Raw genomic sequence first — 20,650 nt, 5'->3', positions numbered from 1 at the left:
AACTCATCTAATTATTTGTTATCCAACTGATTTGAAGCATGGAAAGACCGACTGTTTCTGTGTACATATACTGATTTAAATATTTAAACAACATTTGGATATAATTCCTATTGCCTATTGTCCCAAGTTTCGACTGGCATCTGTTTTATTGAGTATCAAGTATTAGTATTTATCTATCATTTGGCCGGTGATCTGCTGGTAACTTACTTTTAGCGCTTTTTTTGCTCTGCTTATCATTAGGGCAAGGGCAAAGGAAACATCATGGATCTGCAAAGACAGACGAATTCATTAAATGTTTATTACATTATGGGTAAGTCCTACAATCCGGATAGTGTAAAAAATCTCCACATTTCCTATGGACCAGAGTCGATGAATATAACTTTATATTTCTTGATTAAAAAAAATACACATTAAATTCATGGATTCTTCCTGCCCAGCTAAAGGGGTAATGATGATGGATAAAATAAAGCAAACTATAGAAGCGACCGGAGGGAGATCGAACATTCAATCGACAATTCAAAAGAAACAACATCTCCAAAGGTATACGTGCACCCACAAAGTTGATCCACGAGCCTGGATATGATTGACGAAATAGACGAAGATCGGATATGTCCAGACAAGGGAAAGCACATAAATGTGCTTTTGGTCATGCTGAGGCGCGTATGGCCATCCGACAGACATGGGGACACAATGCCAGCCATATAGACATTGGACACGCTGAACAGATCTTATCTGTAGTTGGAGGACATAGTCGAGATGGCTGCATTTAAGCATTAAGCGTAAGGATAGCTATTGTTTTGAAAATCAGGTCATCACATACAATCCGTGCGTCGTTCTCTATCACATCAGCATTCTCCACCCCATAAAACCATTCAAACAATACGATATTTGGAATACCATGCGAAACCAGACTACCAATTGCTGACGTTGCTTAAAACAACAAGACGTGACCTAATTTACGGTTTTTTTATTGTTTGTAGCTGGTTTTTTGATTCTTATAAAATTTACTTATCGACAATAAAAAGCTCTGTAAATATTTGTAATGTGACTAATAGATATGCATATTTGGGATTATGTTATTCGGCTTATTCGTCATACAAACGTCATGCGGCAGCGCCCCTCGGCCTTTCAACGTCAACGTACTAGTTTATAAAACTAGTCAACAGACCAAAAAAACACTGGCATCAGACACACTTTTTCTGATAGACTTGGGGCTCCAGAATTGTTTCATGAACTATGGTTTTTTATTTATTGTTAGGAATAGAAAAACTCTCCCAAATTCATATTTTAGAACTTTTATATTAACTTAATTTCGTCCACTTTCAGTATTCTTAATGTATGTACATAAACTTTATTAATTATTCTAAGTAACAATTTAGCCACCTGATAATTTTTACTACTTTCATATACTTGTAATCGAAAAATCTTGTATATTCAGGCAAACTCAACATGTCGGCACCATCACCACACTACCAGTGCACTGGTAAGGCTTAATGACAATTCATTGCAACTTGAACGAAAATTGCACGGCCAGCATCCAATTCGATTTCACGCTTTGTATGCTCCATAAATGAGATTTGGGGCTGCAATTTAAACCATTAAACAAAGATTTCCACAGTCTGTTGATATGGTTTTGCACGTTCTCTTGGTAAACATTGCACTAACTGGAATATAATTCTGTCTTAACTTAAAATCCACTCATCCGTTCAATCTCCTTCCACAGAAAGGAGGAGCAAACCAGACGAGAAAAATCTAAGTTTAGCGCACAGCAGTATTGAACCCTTTTAGACCCTTTCGGCTGCCAAAGTCGGTTGAGAACGAAGATATAAGAGAAAAAATGCGGAACCAATCTATAACATATCCTAGTACACCCAAGAAGAACATACCGACACAGGAAAAGCTGAACACCACCGGACCCAAGGCCAGCACCATCAATGACAGGAGCAGCCTTCAAAAATCAAGTGACCATGCGGCACTTATGTTTAATGTTTACGAACCCGGCCACCTTAACGACGAGATTGATAACCGGAAGATATGCAAGGACGGTGGGACATTTTTAAAACTGCTTATTCTGATCACCTCAGCACAGTCCCACTTTATGGCCAGAATGTCCATCAGACAGACCTGGATGCACTATGCAAGCCGGCGAGATGTGGGCATGGCCTTTGTCCTCGGCCGCACTACGAATGCGACCCTGAACGAGTCTATCAACCAGGAGAACTATATTTATGGCGATATGATTCGTGGAAACTTCATAGACTCGTACTTCAATCTGACCCTGAAGACGATCTCGATGCTTGAGTGGACAGATACGCACTGTCCCTGGGTGAAGTACATCCTTAAGACAGATGACGATATGTTTATCAATGTTCCTCGACTGCTCGATTTCATAGATGGGAAAAAGGACACTCGAACCATCTACGGCCGCTTGGCCAAGAAGTGGAAGCCAATACGCAGTAATAAATCGAAAAGTTTTGTGTCTCACCAACAATATAGGGGCGCCGTTTATCCACCATTTACCACCGGACCCGCCTACCTCCTCACCGGAGACATTGTACATGAGCTATACATGCACTCGCTCAGAACGTTTTATTTTCACCTGGAGGATGTCTTCATCACGGGCTTTGTGGCCAAGCACTTGATGATTAGGAGGGTGCATACCTTCTACTTTCGCAACCGCCGCATCCCGTTCCACCCGTGCAACATCCGCAACGCGATCAGCGTACACATGATCAAGGAAAACGAGCAATACGATCTTTGGAGGAAGCTAATGGACTCGACTATCAAGTGTAAATCAGTTAAAAATTATCAATATTTTAAAAATATAACTATTCGTATTTAGTCCAATTCTGAATTGTCAATTTAAAAAACTTTCTAATTAAATTAGTTTGTTGCTTATCTGTCATCTGCACTGATAGAAAAAAGGCATAGTAAAAATAACTACATTCATATTTGAATTTAAAATGCGATTTTTAAATACAAACATAGTAAAATTAAATAGAATTCACTTTGATTCAACCATAATTGTATTAAAATGGCTTTTTTAATAGGGTAATATTTAATATTAATACAAAACACTTCAAAATAACTATAATATATTAAATTTGTAGTTTAATATATTTCATATTTAAATTGAATATTATTATGATTTGATTTCAAAATTTCTGTTTTAAAATCAAAAGGAAAAACTTTTTATTTTAAATATTCTGTATTAAATGAAATCAAATATTTTTTGTTTATATTTTAACTATGTTTATATTATTTTTTTATGTCCCTCGAATTCCCAACTGGTTCCAGCTGCTGCCGCCTTGAATACACAGTAAAATTATCTTAGCGCAGGGGCATAATCACAACCAATGCAGTTCTACTCATGTTGCGATTATTTCTAGTTGAAAACTTTAACTTTATCATATTAAATATGAAATATATTAAATTTGAATATGAAACATATTAAACTTAAATATGAAACATATTAAATTATTTATTACGACCGTATTAAAAAAGCATTTTTAGTACATTTATATTTGAATCAAAGTGAATTCTATTGAATTTTACTATGTTTGTACTTAAAAATCGCATTTTAAATTCAAATATGATTGTAGTTATTTTTACTATGCCTTTTTTCTATCAGTGTATATAATATATTATATTATATATTATAATCGTTCGGTTGGATCCGCACACGATCACTCATTATGAGCATCGTACTCGTAAAAGACGAACCCCCTAATACCATGTCACCTGAGAGGCACGTGAGCCTTGACAAAAACGTTCGGACTGGTTAATACGAGTATATTGAAAATTCAAATCTTTTTGGTGCAATAAAAAATCATCGGTGTTTATCTAAATTTCTGTTGAACTAAATTCTATTTTTCATTGCCGGAACACACTCCGGAGAACGCCAGAATATAAAATAAAGTTTTTATGTTCAGTACGTTTATGTCTGAGCCCGCAGTCAAAGGATGCGGTTCTTTATGTTTTTAGGTGCTGTCATGATCATTACCTTCATCTACGCCTCTTTCTCGGCGAAGGAAAGGAAACCCCTCCATTCCGTTGGAGGGTTTACGATGCGCCATGATATCGAGGAAAAAGTTACAAGTGAGTCTTCTCAGGAGACTTCTTATTGTGACTTAACCTTTTATTTTCAGGGAAAATCAACGGCAGCAACAATCATGGGAAAACCATTGAAAATTATCAGCACACCGGTAAGTGTGTAATTATATCTTATTATTGCTCCACCTGAACTCCACTCATCTGTTGAATTTCCTTCTACAGAAAGGGGCATCATGCCGGAGAAGAAAAATCTCGTTTTAGTGCATAGCAGTATGGAAGGCTTTCAAACCTTTTCGGCGGATTTAAATCCACTGCCAAAGTCGGCGGAGAACGAGGATATCAAGAACATAATACGGAACCATCTTTTGAAATACCCAAGGAAACCCAAAAAGAGGCCACGCAATCGGAATCAGTCCCTGAAACCCCTAACCACTGCAAGCAGCGTGAAAACATCAAGAGCTGCACCCGTATTACCTGTACTTACTCCAGTACTTACAATGAAGCTCTATGAAACCGGCCACCTGAACGAAGAGATTGATATACAGAGAATATGCACACACGGGGGATCAAGTTTAAAGCTGCTCATTCTGATCACCTCAGCACAGTCCCACTCTATGGAGAGAATGTCGATCAGACAGACCTGGATGCACTATGCAAGCCGGCGAGATGTGGGCATGGCCTTCGTCCTCGGCCGCACTACGAATGCGACCCTGAACGAGTCTATCAACCAGGAGAACTATATTTATGGCGATATGATACGTGGAAACTTCATAGACTCGTACTTCAATCTGACCCTGAAGACGATCTCGATGCTTGAGTGGACAGATACGCACTGTCCCCGGGTGAAGTACATCCTTAAGACAGATGACGATATGTTCATCAATGTTCCTCGTCTGCTCGATTTCATTGATGGGAAAAAGGACACTCGAACCATCTATGGCCGCTTGGCCAAGAAGTGGAAGCCAATGCGCAGTAATAAATTGAAAAATTTTGTGTCTCACCAACAATATAGGGACGCCGTTTATCCACCATTTACCACCGGACCCGCCTACCTCCTCACCGGAGACATTGTACATGAGCTATACATGCACTCGCTCAGAACGTTTTATTTTCAACTGGAGGATGTCTTGATCACGGGCATTCTGGCCGAGAGCTTGAATATTAGTAGAGTTCACGTAGACAACTTTTGCAACCGCCGCATTATTTTCACCCCGTGCAGAATCAGCTTCGCGATCAGCGTGCACATGATCAAGGAAAACGAACAATACAATCTATGGAGGAAGCTGATGGACTCGACTCTTAAATGCAAAGTAACCATCTTTGAGAATCAAAAGCATCCACAATTGCTTTGAATGCATTGCCGGGAACAAAGATCATATAAATGTTGGGAAAGTTTACAGTTTTAATAAGCTGTGCCAAAAATTAGCCAACCCTACCTATCTTATTAATCTAACTTTTTTTTATTGCTGAAACACGGTAAACACGATAAAACTACATGTCATGAGAGCTTCCGTTTGTTTCAAGTTAGGCAACACCTTCATGCTTGATAAGACAGACCCAATTCCTCCCTGTCTTTCAGATAACAGCAATAAAGTGGTTGTCACACAAATCAATTAATGAACAGTGTAGAGAGCCACTCTGGCCAACACATAGACAGACAGTCGGAACCAAAAATAGGGGGGTGGGGGGGTTCAAAATGCGAGATACTTATAAAAATGTGACATAGTCTTTAAGATGGTTTCTATGAAATTTCAAGGCTGACTGATATGAAACTGTTAAACCTGACAGCTATGTAACTAAAAAAGCCGACTGCAGTGTGAACATATTCTGGCTTCCATTAAACTATTAACTCGGACTGCTATTAGACAATAATAAAGTTTCTATAAAGCTGTGACACTTTGAAACCATTAGAGCTAAATTCTGTGAAACGGTAGTAACTTATAGTTAAAAAATCATGGCCTGGCTACCGTGGCCTACACTGCTGCAGTCTTGCGGACTTTCCCAGGACCGATGCATACAACTGAAGAACATTATGGGGCATTACTTCATCAAGAACTATCCAGCAGAATCTTGAACTGGAATTGGGCGTCAACAAAATGAAGGAATCGTTAACGATTTTCATTGCCTGATCAACAACACATTCACTGAACGGAACATTGCCCGCTTATTTCATGGCATGAGAAGTCCAACGTTACATATTCTGACTCGTCCACATGGAAGTCGACTTCAATCGTATTCTCTGGTTGGCCAGTTAATTATCAGGAGATAATCAAACGGCGGACTTCATCAAAATTGCCATTGTCGGTGTCGAAGAAGAGCTAACGGAACCTTTACATTTCTTTATATAAACTAAAATATGTAGAAATACTTGCTGCAACTCGTTTGCACATAATTACGATGAAAATCGGAGCACTGATCCAGAGAGATACTAAAACACAAAAATTTTGTTTATGCATCCAAGCATTTCCGTTCTAGATATGAATTTATTTGAAAAAAAAAAAATGAAATTTTTGTTGTATGGTTTTACAATACAAAGTGATTAATGCAAAGAATAGGTGCTCGTGTTTAAACTTTGAAAATACGGAAGAGCATCCATATTTGTGTTTCAGCCTGATAAAGGTTAGACACTAGGCGTACAGCTGCAACGCGACATTTTTCAAGCTCCCCATGTTGCATGCGATCAAAAATGTTATTTCCATTGGCCAAAAAGAAGTCCAAGTTTCCAGATTTGAGATGATTCACCAAAAGGACCACATCTTCACAAAGAGAGTGTAAAGATCTTCATTCCAATCAACGTTGATGGAGCAATACAGTTTTCAGCATGTAACTTGATAGATGGGGGCAAATCAGCCTCGTGCGCGTCACGCAAACCCTTCATAAGGCGTAAAACATTTTTGAAATTATTCAAATTCCTTGTTGTTTCACGCTCTCAAAGCGGGGCACACACTTTAAAAATGCGCTCGTCCCAGGAGCCCCGCTTCGATTGCGGTACAGCGAACCACGGCCATTTAGAGAGCTCTTCTGTATATATTGGTGGGGCACGTCCAACGGCCACTGAGCCCAAGTAAACTCGAATGCTGGCACTAAATCAAACCATATGGTGCGACTCCTTCCTTCAGCTTCAATGGTGTGGGCACATCCGTAGCCTTTCTCAGTATACTTTACTTTATAGACTTCTCCAGTGCTGCAACGAAGACGTAGGTTTGATGTGAACACCTCATTGAATGCCTAATTGCCAGGGATCCAGGCATCTTCATCTGTTTGTCCTCCAGTATGGTGACAGCGGTTCGTTTCACTGCCTTGACAGGGCCTGCTCCTGAGGCTGCTGCCTGCCCTATAAGCAAGGTGTCGCGATTATTGTCCATTATTTTTGTTTGGTTGGTTGTTTGGGTTGTTTGGTTTGGTTGTTTGGTTTGGTTGTTTGGTTTAGTTGTTTGGCTTGGATTGTTTTGGTTTGTTAGTGTGGCCGCGAAATTATCTATAAAATATACCTTCGTCCCGACCTTTAGAAATATACCGTACCGAATATATATTGGTAATATTTCAATATTTCAAAGTGAATGAATTCCACCATTGTTTTATTATATTATTATTTATATTAGTATAATATATATATATATTGTAATATTAAATTAAGGAAGTATTTACGTAATACTATGAAAATGAAAAGGTATATTTCGGTATATTCTTAAAGGGTAAGGTAAATTTTAAATGCCGCGGATACAACGGCTTGAACACTTGTCAACAACATTTAATTTAACAAAAGTGGCCAAAAAGAGAACTGAAATAGATTTAAACGAATTGGATGAACTAAAAAAGTTTAGCGGCAACTCCTTAAAAAAAGTGAAAGTCAATTTAGAGTAAGTGATCCGCGAAATTGACCAATTGTACCAAGTTCTGAAAGTGAACGTCGGGTATGATGCTGATAATCTTTTCGATCACTTGCTAAATATCATGACAGACATGACCGCACACGGGATCAAGTGGTGCATGCATATACAAAGACAAAGTCTACGTCTGGCGGCGGCCTTAAAATACGCAGAAGTCCAGAAGTTGACCATGAGTCCAGCAGTTGACTCGCATGCAGCGAGTTAACGCCAAAAACTCATGCGTCGAAGGTGGCCTCAACACATTCAAATGTCCCGGAGTCCTGACCAAGGCGCATGCAGCGAGTGCAACGCCCATAAGTCCCACGTTTGCGTCGGTGGTGGCCTCAACACATTCAAATGTCCCGGAGTCGACCAAGGTGCATGTAGCGAGTGTGACGCTCAATAGCAGCTCCAGTTCCTCGGACTACGAGGCGGTTGATGAGTCGAATGATGTCCATCTAAGCATTTCTAACAACAGCCAACAAAAGGAAGCAGCAGTTCAGCCTGCAAGCCGGTCAGCATGCCCCGTGTAAGCTCATCACAACACAACATACGGACATACGGACAACATACGGTGAAGCAAAGTTCTTGGCATGTGCGGAAGTAGACTGCCTTGAGGGAGGTCTTAGAATTACCGCCAGATACACAGGACACAGCACACTGCAATTTAGATGCAGCAAACAAACCACGCAATTGTAAGAATTGAAATATGTGCTTATACTCGTTGATCAAATGTTTAATATTCGCAGACACTCGCTCCATAGACCACTTCATAGACAATAAATGCAAATTCGGTCAGCAGGTTATAGAGAGAAACGGAAACAGGATGAGACATCTTAAGACTTGGCATCCAAGAGTCTTGTCCCAGGAAAAATTTCCACCTCCTAAGGGCGGAAATTCTTTATCCAGCTTGGAAATATACAAACAGAACCCTTCTGTCCATTCGATGGATTCGATTCGGCAGGGAAGTATCATATACATATGTATATGTGCCAAGTGTATGCATCGCGGAAAACTGTTTCTTTGTAAGGATGCCCAATAAAAGAATGGTAAGGAAAAAAACGCTGCAGGCTGAGTTGGCTCAACCTCCGAAGTTCGGAGAGATTTTCGCAATATTCGCCAATAACCGGCAAGTTATCCGTGCAACAGTCTACGACTATGATGTTGGTGATGTCACGTACGATATGACCTGGGTAAATTTGTGCGTCTGACTGGCTTTGAAAACATATTTTCGATACCGGAGAAGGTACAAAAGTGGCCGGCACAGGCCATTAAATGCGTATTAAATGAAGGCCTAAATGTTGCCTCGATGACCAAGTTGGTGGAAACGAAATTGTGCTTGCGCCTATTGAAAACCGATGAAGAAAAGTGTACGGTCGAAGTTGTCGAGAAACCATCAAATAGAGCTGAGGACCACATTTGGCTAGACCAGAAATTAGCTGAGGAGTGTTGTTCTTCCGATGTGGGTGTGTAGTGTTATTATATAATAATAATAATTATTATAATAATAATAGTTCTCTTCTCTCCCAGATCCTGCCGATGAGGAGCCTCTCGCCCTCTCGATTGAGACTTATGCCACATCTCAGTTTACTGGATCTTCCTCCTGCGAGCCATTAAACCTAATTCAATTATTTTTAAATGCTGGAAATGAAGGTCTGGTGGAACGCTGAAGGGTATACAGCTCAAAAAATTAAAAAACATGTCAATAATAATAATATAATAATAATAATTATTATAATAATAATAGTTCTCTTCTCTCCCAGATTCTGCCGATGAGGAGCCTCTCGCCCTCTCGATTGAGACTCATGCTACACTCATGCCTCCTACGAGCCAGGAGGAATCCAATTTTAATGTTTCAAAGCAGTTTGGAACAAAAAATGTAACATTAATTAAAGGAAATAAGGTATACAAAAGCCATACGCATAGAATAAATTTGGTTGACCAGCAACATTGACTTCACATTTAGTCCACATTTACGCTTTATGCTTTTTATGTAAACAATGCAATAAAAAGGACTTCTTAAAACCCAATCTTGTAGAAAATTGATTTATCTATCGGATAAAACTATTTGTTTAGGGCTAAAAGGTCTAACTAGCTGGTAATATTAAACTGAATATCAATGTCATGGAATACGATTTCAATCAATAAAATAGAACGTTATTCCATTGTCGACCAGGGGGGTATTTAATATTTCCACGAAATTTATTTAACTTTAACATATTTTACGCATTACAGGTGAAAGATGTCGGTGGTCATTTTTGTTTTTTAAGTAAAGAGGAGGTTGGTAGTAAAAGGAGACTTTACAAACCGTATTGTTTTCCGCGGTTTAAAAACGGGTGCTCAACTTTTTAAATAAAGGGGTAATAAGTGGGTTAAGTCTCGTTTGATCGCCGGATTGCCCTGGTTTTTTGTTGGTATGGTATGGACGGTCACACTGATTATACAAGCAAACTAGTGGAATTGAAGCCAAATTGACGCGAAAAAATGCTATAGGGACAGCGGTGAGTTAGCTGAATTGATTATGTTACGTGTTATGATGGATTTGGCCAAATAAAACATTGTGGTAAAATCCCCACGGTAGACGTGGATAGAAAATGTTTGCCGTGTGCAAGTTTCTGCATATACATATGTACGTATACATATGAATGCATGCAAGTGTGTGTATGGGTGTGTGTGTGTAGCATAAACGGCTGCTATTGCCACAAAGGGTGAAAGAAAAAACCAAAGAATTTACATACGTACGTATACTCCATCTTCTGGCTATTTGCCTCTTCGACTATACCTACCCTACTTATTGGATATGTAACTATTCCATTCCGGAAGTTTGATGGCAAAATCACCGCGGCCCCCCAAACGTTGCCCCTAGCAACATCTTGTTTTCTTACAAACAGCTCATGCACACACTCGTACAAAACCACACACACACATACCTGAATACCAAAGAAAAACACTTGAGATCAAGGTAAAGCTCGATTTTTGTGAATGATTCGTGTCCATGCTGAAAGTAATCCTCGACAGACAGAGTGCACGCTCTGACCGCGTATATACAATTTGAATTGGTATTTATTTTTACGCGCTGTCTAAGTTCTGTCTCATTAGCGGCTTTTCAGACGTCAGCAGAAGTGTACATCAGTTTTTGTGTGTGTGTTTGCATGTATGTTAATCTACAGTTAAATGTTTGCTCTTTACATTGCTGTGAGCTGAGCTACGCTTCTATGATTGAGATTATGCAACTCTCTGTCGCTCTGCGTGTTTCTTCAATTCTTTTAATGGAAATTGCCCCGTCCAATAAAGCTGTGTCTCGGTGTCCCTCCTTTCTCCCGCTATCTCCTGGTTACATGTATGGGGGTTATCATCGATGAATTTACTTAATTGCGCTGTCAGCTGATAAGCCCCGTTGCCTGTGCGTGTGTGTGTGTTGTTTTCCTACCCTTCAATATTAGCCTATTGGTATTTTCGCCCCAACTAATTTAATTATTGTCTTTTACTCGTGGCACTTTTTTCGCCACCTTTTTCGCATGTGTTGGTGATTTTTTTATTTTTTGTTTGTTGTTTCTGCTTTAAAGCTATTTTTGTACTATTCTGCGTTTGCCTTTGTTTTGGCCAAGCATTTTCAGGCAGTTAAAGCGTTTTTTTTTCTTCCAAAAGTTATATGGCGGAATAGGGCGAATAATAACTTTCAAAATGCATACCTATACATATAGGCACCAAAACAATTTAAATAAGTGTGAACTTTCCAACACAATTCACCATTATGTGTGGTAACTCCCCAAATTTAAACTCGCCGAAGTAAAATTCTTGATGTAAATATAAATTATACTCTATACTCTGTTTACAGCTGAAAATTAGAACTTCACGGTTCCTTGTGACTCTCTCTGGCCTGTACGGTGTAATATAAATTTCCTGAAATGTTTTTTTAGCACATTTATAAAAAGATAAGCATTTCATGATACTCACATCATGATTTTGTTATTCCAGTTGGCAGTGTGTTCCTAGATAGTATTTCAATAAGTAAACCACCCAAGTAGTCTTTTTTATAGCAGCCATTCCGTGGATCCGTGAGTAACAAACTTTACATCCACGTCGTTAAATAAGTATGTGCATAAGAGTAGCAGTTTACTGCAATAAAATACAATCAATAATTTTTGTGTTACTTTTCTTGCACTTTTGCTTGCAGTGGAGGTATTTTGGACTGCAAAAGTTATCGCAAGCGCTTGCCATTTTTTTATTTACTTGATATTGACTTTGAATTAGCCTCGAAAGTCTCCATGGAGTAGATGACTGTTGAACGATACGAAATGTGATTTATTCGAATTCCATATTCATCCATCTTGATCACTTTTTCGCGTCCAATGGCTTATAATATTAACTGCTGCAATACACACACATACTGCCCTCTTATCAGCTTTTTCCAAATGGCTGTCTGGGTGGCTGGCCGTTAAAAATATATACATTATTTACGCCTCGCATTTGAGCGAATATCGTGAGCGGGGGGGTCAGTCACACCCGGACGACACAGAACGAGAGGAATATTATTTAATAATTTCCTTTTATAGTTTTTCCGTCGTCTTTCGACCCGCCATTGAGTAATCTGGGGAACGCGGTCTCTGTCGTAATTGTTTTGTTGATGCAGGTTGCGGTTTTGGCTTGGAAATTTATTTGTGTTTATAAACAAATCTACGAATGGCTTTTAAAAGGCCAATTATAAGGAAATTCTGATAAAAAATTATTAAAAAAAAACTGATTCATAGAAATATAAAAATAACATCAATACATCAATATATATTTTTAAATACATTCGTCCATTCAATGTTTAAATTTACCATAAATAAACGGACACACATTCCTTTCGAAAGACATAAATCGATGACTAAAGCCATTTGGAATGAGTGTAATATTTGGGATGTTCCATCGAATCATCGGCGAAGTATAACTGCAGCTGGTTCAACTTTATTCAAGTTTTTACCTTTGAGTTCTATTTTCTAATTCTGGCATTAAATATGCCTGGTTCTGCTGCTGCCTCTGAAGTTTCATTCAAATGCAAGAGTCAGCCTTGATTGCGTGCAGACAGAGAAATAAATAAATAAAGAGCTGGCGGAGCAATAGAGCTGGGCTCTGCTCAGCTCCCACATTCGTCATGAGCATTATTACAATACATATACATACATATGTACATATGTACGTAATATGCATTATTCAGAAAGAAGAGACGCTTGAAAAGGCTCTTGGATAGATGAACTTAGTGTTTGTATTTGAAATTTACATTCCTTTCCCTCCATTTTCCATTTCCATATTCAATTGAACCAAAGTTGTGCGTCGCCATTTGGACACGCAAATGGCCCGGCTGGCCCTTCACCATTCGTCGTTGTCTATGCCCCAAACAGCGCTTTTTCGTTCTATTTGTATATTTACCTAACTCTATTGATTTTAGTTCCCTTTTGTTCCCTTCTTTTTTTCTCAATCGAATGGGCAGTGAGGAGTGACGAAGTAAAGGAGTGTAGCAGTGGGCGGTGTGGCACATTTTCGGGGATAATGACAAAATCAATAATAACCAAAAAAAAAAAAAAAAAGAAAAGGAAAACTAATTTGTGTGTACCGTGTCCTCCTTCCCTGCAGGTGTACTATGCGACCATATAAATATCTAAGATTACATACGGAAAAATGGAAGCAATATCGAAGATTCCCCTGATATTGTTCGTCGTCGTTGTGGTTGCCGCTGCCTCCCAGCCTGGATCTGGATATGCATCTGGGGCTGGCAGCAGCAGCTGCCTCATCACCTACAGCAGCAATGTAAATGCGGCTGTAGCCCAACAGGAACACCATCTACAGCCACACCAAACGCAGATCAAGGCCAGGACCCGGTCCTGGCAGGAGCACGAGTTCTCGCTATTGGGCTACAAATTCCATCTGCCATTTGTGGGGCATGCGGTGGACGCGGATCTAGATGATAGTGACAGTGATGGGGGCTTGTGGCTGGATGAGCTGGATGATGCCAATGAGGCCACAGAGGAGATGGAAGAGCACGTGCTGGACAGCAGTGTAGCAGTAGCCAATCTGTTGGCCGACAACGTGTTCAAGCTGAGGTGCCAGCATGTCGGCCTTGCGAGCGTCAATCGGGAGCTGTTGTCCAGAAGGAATGCCAACATCAACTATCAGCAGCTAATGCTTGACCATGTGCCTGCGGATGATCGGGTGCAGCTGCAACAGCTGCAGCTGCAGCAGTTCGAGAACATCAAAGAGTTGTCCTGGCTGGAGAGCGGACTCCGCGATGATCCACTGAGGGAGCTGCTGGTCGTCAAGGGGCAGCCGCACCGTTTCGACCAGATGGAGCGTCTGGATCTCAGCGAGAATCGTTTGGAGTGCCTCAACTGGGCCATGCCGCAGGCCATGCAACGCCTTAAAGTACTTAAGATGAGCGGAAACCTTCTGGACAACAACTGCAGTCTGATCAATCTGCAGCATATGGGTCATCTGCAGGAGTTGCATTTGGACAGGAATGGCTTCAGGCTGCTGCCGCAGCACTTCCTGGCCCAATTGAACGAATTGCGGCTGCTCAATCTCAGCCAGAATCGTCTGGCAGAGCTGCCACGCAACATATTCGAAGGTGGTGTGCAGCTGGAGAGGCTCTATTTGTCCAAAAACCAGCTGAGCGTGCTGCCGTTTCAGCTCTTCCAGACGGCACGTGACCTCCAAATGCTGGACCTCAGCGACAATCGGCTGCTCTCCTTCCCGGACAACTTCTTTGCACGGAACGGACAACTGCGACAGCTGCATCTGCAGCGGAATCAGCTGAGATCCCTGGGCAAGCACAGCCTGTACAATCTAAGGGAGCTTCGGCAGCTAGATCTCTCACAGAACAGCCTGGCCAGCATCGATCGCAAGGCGTTCGAGTCACTGGGCCAACTCCTGGCCCTCAACATCTCGGGCAACAACCTCACGACACTGTCCTCCATCATCTTCCAGCCGCTGCATGCCCTCAGGCAAATGGATCTCAGTCGGAACCAGTTTAAGCAGCTGCCGAGCGGTGTCTTCCAGAATCAGCGGGCTCTGGCCCTGCTGCGTATCGATGACACACCAATCGAGCATTTCACCAACTGGATATCCCGCACCGATGAGTCGCTGGTGGATCCAGAGATACTGCATCGGTTGCGATATTTGTCGCTGCAGCAGAATCCCCAGCTTACGGATCTTCCCGAGACGCTGTTTGCCAATGCCCGCAATCTGCGGGAATTGCTGCTGGCCGAGAATGGTCTGCTCCAGCTGCCAGCGCAGATCTCGGGCCTGTCGCGGCTGCAGCGTCTCAGCTTGCGTGGCAATCGTTTGATCTCCCTGCCCGAGGGCCTCAAGGAGCTCAGCCATCTGCACTACCTCAATATACTTGGCAATGAGTATCAATGCGACTGCAGCATGTACTGGCTGACTGCCTGGCTAGCCAATTCCAGCACCAGCCTGCGCAGGCTGCCCGCCACGCATCAGAGCCAGACGCCGCTGGACTCTTACGAGAGCATTGATGACCAGATCGATGCGTTGAAGTGTCAGTACGGCTATCCCGGGGACATGCTGCGTGTCCTCAGCAATCTAAACTGTACCGTGCCCGTGGCCGTGCAGTCTTCCGAGCCGAAGATGCATCTACTGCTGACCACCGCCAAGTTAGAGTGCATGATAACAGGCAGCCCAGTGCCAGATATTATTTGGGTAGGGCCACTCCCACTGATATCCTACACACGTAGCCAGTAGCTAATTCGTTTTGTTACAGCTGACGCCACGCAATAAGATCTTGCGCCATCATGCCGATCCCGACAAGCGACCCATAATCATTGAGAGCAATGAGGAGGAGCGCCGCCTGCCGCCCAGCGCTAAAGAGCTGGCTGCCTTGATGGACGAGAGCTACATTCAGTCCATGAATTTTACGCGACAACAGAGCCTGGTCGGACGCCATGTGGTGCTGATGGAGAACGGATCGCTGCTGGTGCACAATATCTCGCGGGTGGACAGCGGCCTCTACACATGCTATGCCTTCAATGTGATGGGCAAAGCCTCGGCAGGCATACGGTATGACTGTCAAGCTTTTTAGTATATTGAAACCATCCGAATCTATTTGCTAAATGATCCTCTATCTTCACACAGATTGTATATCGATCCGATAGTGTTCTATCGGGTGAAGATTGGCAGCCTGATTACGGGGGCCGCTTCGGCTGCAGCCTTTCTGCTGCTCACCCTCATAGTTCAGGGTCTGCGGAGCTGCCTCTCGCGCTGGGGCATATGTGATCGATTTTATTGCTGTGCCAATCGCAACAAAAAGTCGCCGCGGGCGCGTCAAATCTATGCGATGCTCGACAACATCGAGAGCTACAAGAGCCAGCAGCTGGAAAGACTGAGGGAGAACTATGCCCAGCAGGTGCATCGCATTCGCGAGAACTGTGCGCAGCAGGTCGAATGGATATCGAGCAGCTACACCTCTCAGGCGAAGCACATCAAAGAGTTTCGTGACATTGGCTCTAATCATTTGACGGCGCTGAAGGATCAGTACTACGATCAGGTAAAGAAGGTGCGCGACTATTCCACGGGGCAGCTGAGCTGGGTGCGAGAGAACTATGTCTTCCAGCGTAACAAGATCCGGAAGTTCAGTGCCCATCAAGTGCTGCGTCTGCGGGAGGGTTACAAGTACCAGCAGCAGAGTATCAACAAGGTCCTGGAGAATTTGCCCAGTTTTTACTTTGAGAATTGTCGCGCAGGCTGTGATGAGGATATTGCCGAGGGTAAGATCTGATCCACTTAGTCTTCTCCTTAATGAAACATTCTCACTCGCTCTCTCTGTATAGACATAGACTGCTATTTCAAGAGCCAATTGGAGCTGGCTGGCTCAAGGGAGCTGAGTATACAAAAAATCAAATTACGTTTGGCCGCGAACAATGCCGCCAGCAGGGCATCAATTTACTACACACCACCGGACGATGATGATCTGCTGCGCTTGTCGCATCTAAATCTCCAGCATACACCGATTCACATCAACTACATTGATGAGAATCTCGATCAGCAGAAGCAGCTGGAACATGACTTCAAAATGGATCCACATCTGCTGTTGTTCGATGCGTCCCGTCTTTACCTGAATCCCGAGGGGGCCAGCAGCAGTGGCCAGGCAGCTGCCATGGCGGCTGCCCTTGCTTTGGCCCAATGCAGCAGCATTGAGGACAACAATCAGGAACAGGAAGACGAAATGCAGCCTTTGACGCAGATCAACCGACTCGATCTGGCAGACTCGAATGATGTCAAGAACTCCAAATCGTGTCCGGCCATCTATAAGGTGTCCAAGCAGCGGGATGGCAGCACGTTGCACGAGCTGCTGACCACGGACGGTGTGCCGCATCAGATGCTGCGCCTGAATCCAGTCGAAAGCACGTTGGCCATGCAACCGCGAAAAGAGAAGCTGAACATTATACTGGACGAATGTGGCAAGGCTTCGCTATGCAAAGTCGAGCAGCAGAAGACGAATGAAGCGAATGAAGGGCCTCCCGGTATTGACACACCGCCATCGGTTTCCACTTGCGACTCCAATAGCCTAGCTGGCAGTTGCAGTGATGTTTGCCCATCGCCCAGCAAGCTGGACAATGCCACACGGTTGCTTCCACCACAATCATCATCATCAACTGCTTCTCCACTCCATGCAGTAGCTGCCGAAACTTAGAGATTCTTTTTTATAAATATTATTTGTATGCCTAACAACAAACAAAACAAACAAGGACGAAGTATGAATAGAAACGACGATAAATGGATGCAAAAACACATATGCAAATGAAAGTTAATGTTAAATGATATGATAATGGTAAATACTAAATACTAAATACACGTATGTACATTTGTAAGGCAGCAAACACAATAATTACGTTTAGAATTAATTAGCGAAACTTAATGAATTCAACAAGCTGAACATTCAAAGGTCTTTCAAGCACACAGCGAGAACAAAAGTAAAAAATAAACAAAACAAAAAAAAACACACACATTAGCGATTATATACCCAAACAACCTACTTTTATGCCTGAAATTAAAGAATTTTTGAAGCTACCTCTTGCTAAGGTATTATCAGCTCATGTCAATAATACTTGAAAAGAAAGCCTCTACCCCCCCGCCCCCATTTGTGATTTCATTCTACATTTACGAATACGAGTATATACAGCATACAATTTATAAATAGCAAGAGACAAACCGAATCTAGCAGGAAGTCAGGCGTATTTTAAAGCTAAATTAACAAATTTTAATCAAATTCTAACAACAACAAAAATGTATCGGCAAAAAAACAAAATACAAATGATTTAAAAAAAAATAAAATGTTTACTATATAAACACACAAATTTCCATATATACATATATAAGGAACTTCCTGAAACTCAAACCTTGTTCTGAGTTTAATCAAAGACTAAACAATTACCATGTTGTTGTTGCTGGTGGCTTGAATTCTCTTTTCACCTATGCCTACTCGTCTTCGTCTGTTTTAATGCCTTGAACAGTTGAGTCGATCGTTTCGTTCCGAAGAAACCAATAACAAAATACAGTATTTTGGGCGCCGCTCACAAGTACACCGAGGCTCGGTCCCAAGAAACTAAAAAGAAATTTGGGATGACTCAGGAAATTGATGGACGGCGATCAGAGACGAAGGATAGCACAAAGGAGAATTGGAGCACCAGTATCCGGCGCGCGCGTACCACGAAGCATCACAAAAAAATCGAAAAGGAATTTATTTCCTGATGCAACATCGTAATTTCTAGTCTTTGGTTTAATATTATTTTCCTTAACCCAGGTAGTAGACGTATAAGTATTTAAAAATAACCTTATCATACCAAGTTTTCATTCGTAAGCAGACGTTTGAAGAAGGAATACACAATTATATTTACTCTTAAACAAAATGAAACTTCTTGTTATTTCACAAGTATGTACATATGTCATGATTTCCGTAGACTTTGCAGATGTTACAATGCGGATTGCTCCTGCCCTTGCCTGCTGTGACCATTCAACGACGCGCCCGAATGGCCCCTACAAGCATTTAAGGATTAAGGATTAGTCAAGCGCAGCGCAAACTTGTGGGTTTGCTTACCACAAAACTTATTGCGGAACAACTGGTACAACGACCATGTGAATGTGTGAATGGAATTGAAGCAAGCCGTGTTTTGTGGCTCGCAAGCTGATCGTTAAGCTGATCGCGGATCCTATCATCATAATTTTCAACATCAGCAAAATCAACAAATCACCGCAGCGAATGCGTTGCAAAATGATCAAATCACTGGCTCTGTATGCCCAATTGTCCAATGCCCAATGTCCATCTATTGCAAGTTCTTGTAGCAGGCCCTGCCGCTGCAAGGTCAGACCGCATTCGATGTCTTTGAAATTCAGGCGTTGTCGCTGTTCGATCCTAATAGCACAAACCACTGGAAAATTAATGTAATTTTCATGCTCATGAACTGTGGACATATCTAAAAGTATAATGGCGAATTAATTGGCTCAATCAGAGCGCACAATAAATTAAAATGTTTTTAAAGGATCTCGCGATATTTAATCCGACTAGAAAACTTTCTAAAACGAAAATATAAACACAAAAACAGAATAGGGGGCGGAAGGCCCAGCCTATGGGTCGGGGCACTCGGGCTGCTTGAGGATCTCGATGCAGCAGGGATTGGCATCGATCTTGCATGGCTCGCTATCGGATTCCACTTCGCTGAGATCGTACTCGCACTCGCAAGGGAAGCACTCCATTTCACCCTCCTCCTCGCCCTCGGCCTCCTCACCCTCGCCATAGTAGCTGATCTTCTCCTCGCTGCGGATGCTAGCAACGGTGGACAACGAGCAGACCGAAAGCTCAGAGTCAGAAATTGGCAATGGCACTGGCTCCTGGGGCAAGATGGAGTAATCGTAGACGGCAATCTCCTGGGCGAACCACAGGGATGGTTCCATGGGCAGTGGATTGCCCTCCTCATCTTCCTCCAGGCCCTGCAGCTCGTCTTCGGCCAGATTCTCGTTGGAACGACCGTCCTTAAACTTGTAATTGGCGGGCAGAAAGAAGCCCAGCAGCATATAGCGATTGTCGAAGCTGAACACAGCCGGCCCGATGGGGTAAAGATTATCCCAGAGTCCGTGCAGAACGGTGCACTTGTCGTCGTTGCCAATGTGCAGCTCAAAGGGCCCCATGCGAATGTTGTAACTCCAGGTGGACTTTAAACGCAGCGACATGCAACAGCTGTCCTTGTTGCCGTTGATGCTATAGATGCCCACACCATGGCGCTGGCCCTTGTACCAGTCCCCCGAGTAGGTGTCCCCATTCACATAGTTGTAACGCCCCTTGCCATGCTTCAAATGCTTGCGCCAGTTGCCCTCGTAGACAGAGCCATCGGGATAGATGAAAATGCCACGACCACAGCGTTTGCCGCAACGATATTGTCCGTAGTAGCGTGAGCCATCCTTGAAGACATAAAGGCCAATGCCATGGCGGCGTCCCTTGCGATAATTGCCATCGTACTGATCGCCATTGGGCAAGATGGCCCAGCCGCGTCCGTGACGTTGTGCCGCAGCATTACGACCGCCTATATAAAGCTGGAATAGAGGAAATTTACATGTAGACATCTAAATATATTAAATCTTTATTAACATACGCCTATGTTGGGTCCCTCGTCCTCCTCCTCGGGAAAGGAGACATCCGACTCCTCTGACATGTCCGATACGCTCATGGTGTCGTTTTGATT

At 42.4% G+C, this 20,650-nt stretch overlaps 4 protein-coding genes, 1 long non-coding RNA gene and 1 pseudogene across 7 annotated transcripts; 3 read left to right on the top strand and 3 right to left on the bottom strand.

The window, feature by feature from the left end:
• The first annotated feature begins 1,631 nt into the window (after window positions 1-1,631).
• On the top strand, window positions 1,632-2,847 carry LOC111070334 (beta-1,3-galactosyltransferase 5-like). The gene has a single exon (XM_041596300.1). The coding sequence runs from the start codon at window positions 1,838-1,840 to the stop codon at window positions 2,840-2,842; it is 1,005 nt and encodes a 334-aa protein (XP_041452234.1). The 5' UTR covers window positions 1,632-1,837; the 3' UTR covers window positions 2,843-2,847.
• A 905-nt stretch (window positions 2,848-3,752) lies between these two features.
• Window positions 3,753-6,440, top strand: LOC111070333 (beta-1,3-galactosyltransferase 5-like). Of its 3 annotated transcripts, none has more exons than XM_041596285.1 (3): window positions 3,753-4,098; window positions 4,149-4,205; window positions 4,276-6,440. In XM_041596285.1, the coding sequence occupies exons 1-3, from the start codon at window positions 3,963-3,965 to the stop codon at window positions 5,403-5,405; spliced, it is 1,323 nt and encodes a 440-aa protein (XP_041452219.1). In that variant the 5' UTR covers window positions 3,753-3,962; the 3' UTR covers window positions 5,406-6,440. The 3 variants fall into 3 exon arrangements, with proteins under 3 accessions (XP_041452219.1, XP_041452220.1, XP_022216476.2); XM_041596286.1 differs by having other exon boundaries at window positions 3,754-4,098; window positions 4,165-4,205; window positions 4,276-6,439; XM_022360784.2 differs by having other exon boundaries at window positions 3,754-4,091; window positions 4,276-6,438.
• An 83-nt stretch (window positions 6,441-6,523) lies between these two features.
• Window positions 6,524-7,418, bottom strand: LOC121405522 (annotated as a pseudogene).
• A 2,902-nt stretch (window positions 7,419-10,320) lies between these two features.
• On the top strand, window positions 10,321-18,111 carry LOC111070322. Its single transcript, XM_022360775.2, has 5 exons — window positions 10,321-10,423; window positions 13,539-15,617; window positions 15,679-15,974; window positions 16,050-16,681; window positions 16,745-18,111. Exons 2-5 carry the CDS (start codon window positions 13,584-13,586, stop codon window positions 17,605-17,607), a joined length of 3,825 nt encoding a protein of 1,274 aa, XP_022216467.2. The 5' UTR covers window positions 10,321-10,423; window positions 13,539-13,583; the 3' UTR covers window positions 17,608-18,111.
• Window positions 11,223-12,510, bottom strand: LOC111070330. The gene is made up of 3 exons (XR_002607344.2): window positions 12,156-12,510; window positions 11,880-12,041; window positions 11,223-11,825 (listed from the first exon to the last, which is right to left on the bottom strand). It is a non-coding gene; the product is annotated as an uncharacterized LOC111070330 (long non-coding RNA).
• A 1,333-nt stretch (window positions 18,112-19,444) lies between the features above and the next one.
• LOC111070329 (radial spoke head 1 homolog) lies at window positions 19,445-20,647 on the bottom strand. The gene is made up of 2 exons (XM_022360780.2): window positions 20,561-20,647; window positions 19,445-20,501 (listed from the first exon to the last, which is right to left on the bottom strand). The coding sequence occupies exons 1-2, from the start codon at window positions 20,633-20,635 to the stop codon at window positions 19,539-19,541; spliced, it is 1,038 nt and encodes a 345-aa protein (XP_022216472.2). The 5' UTR covers window positions 20,636-20,647; the 3' UTR covers window positions 19,445-19,538.
• Between the last annotated feature and the right edge of the window lie 3 nt (window positions 20,648-20,650).

Source organism: Drosophila obscura, unplaced genomic scaffold (assembly GCF_018151105.1).
Source record: "Drosophila obscura isolate BZ-5 IFL unplaced genomic scaffold, ASM1815110v1 contig_14, whole genome shotgun sequence".
Taxonomy (NCBI): Eukaryota; Metazoa; Arthropoda; class Insecta; order Diptera; family Drosophilidae; genus Drosophila; species Drosophila obscura.
This window is presented reverse-complemented; position numbering and strand designations above follow the sequence as displayed.

Bases quoted from the DNA above. Each gene is read 5' to 3' on its own strand.
- LOC111070333 (XM_041596285.1), top strand. From the start codon at position 3,963: ATGCGGTTCTTTATGTTTTTAGGTGCTGTCATGATCATTACCTTCATC. The intron at 4,099-4,148 runs GTGAGTCTTCTC...TTTTATTTTCAG, and splicing joins TATCGAGGAAAAAGTTACAA to GGAAAATCAACGGCAGCAAC. The intron at 4,206-4,275 runs GTAAGTGTGTAA...TTCCTTCTACAG, and splicing joins TGAAAATTATCAGCACACCG to AAAGGGGCATCATGCCGGAG.
- LOC111070334 (XM_041596300.1), top strand. From the start codon at position 1,838: ATGCGGAACCAATCTATAACATATCCTAGTACACCCAAGAAGAACATA.
- LOC111070322 (XM_022360775.2), top strand. From the start codon at position 13,584: ATGGAAGCAATATCGAAGATTCCCCTGATATTGTTCGTCGTCGTTGTG. The intron at 15,618-15,678 runs GTAGGGCCACTC...GTTTTGTTACAG, and splicing joins CAGTGCCAGATATTATTTGG to CTGACGCCACGCAATAAGAT. The intron at 15,975-16,049 runs GTATGACTGTCA...ATCTTCACACAG, and splicing joins AAAGCCTCGGCAGGCATACG to ATTGTATATCGATCCGATAG.
- LOC111070329 (XM_022360780.2), bottom strand. From the start codon at position 20,635: ATGAGCGTATCGGACATGTCAGAGGAGTCGGATGTCTCCTTTCCCGAG. The intron at 20,502-20,560 runs GTATGTTAATAA...CCTCTATTCCAG, and splicing joins ACGAGGGACCCAACATAGGC to CTTTATATAGGCGGTCGTAA.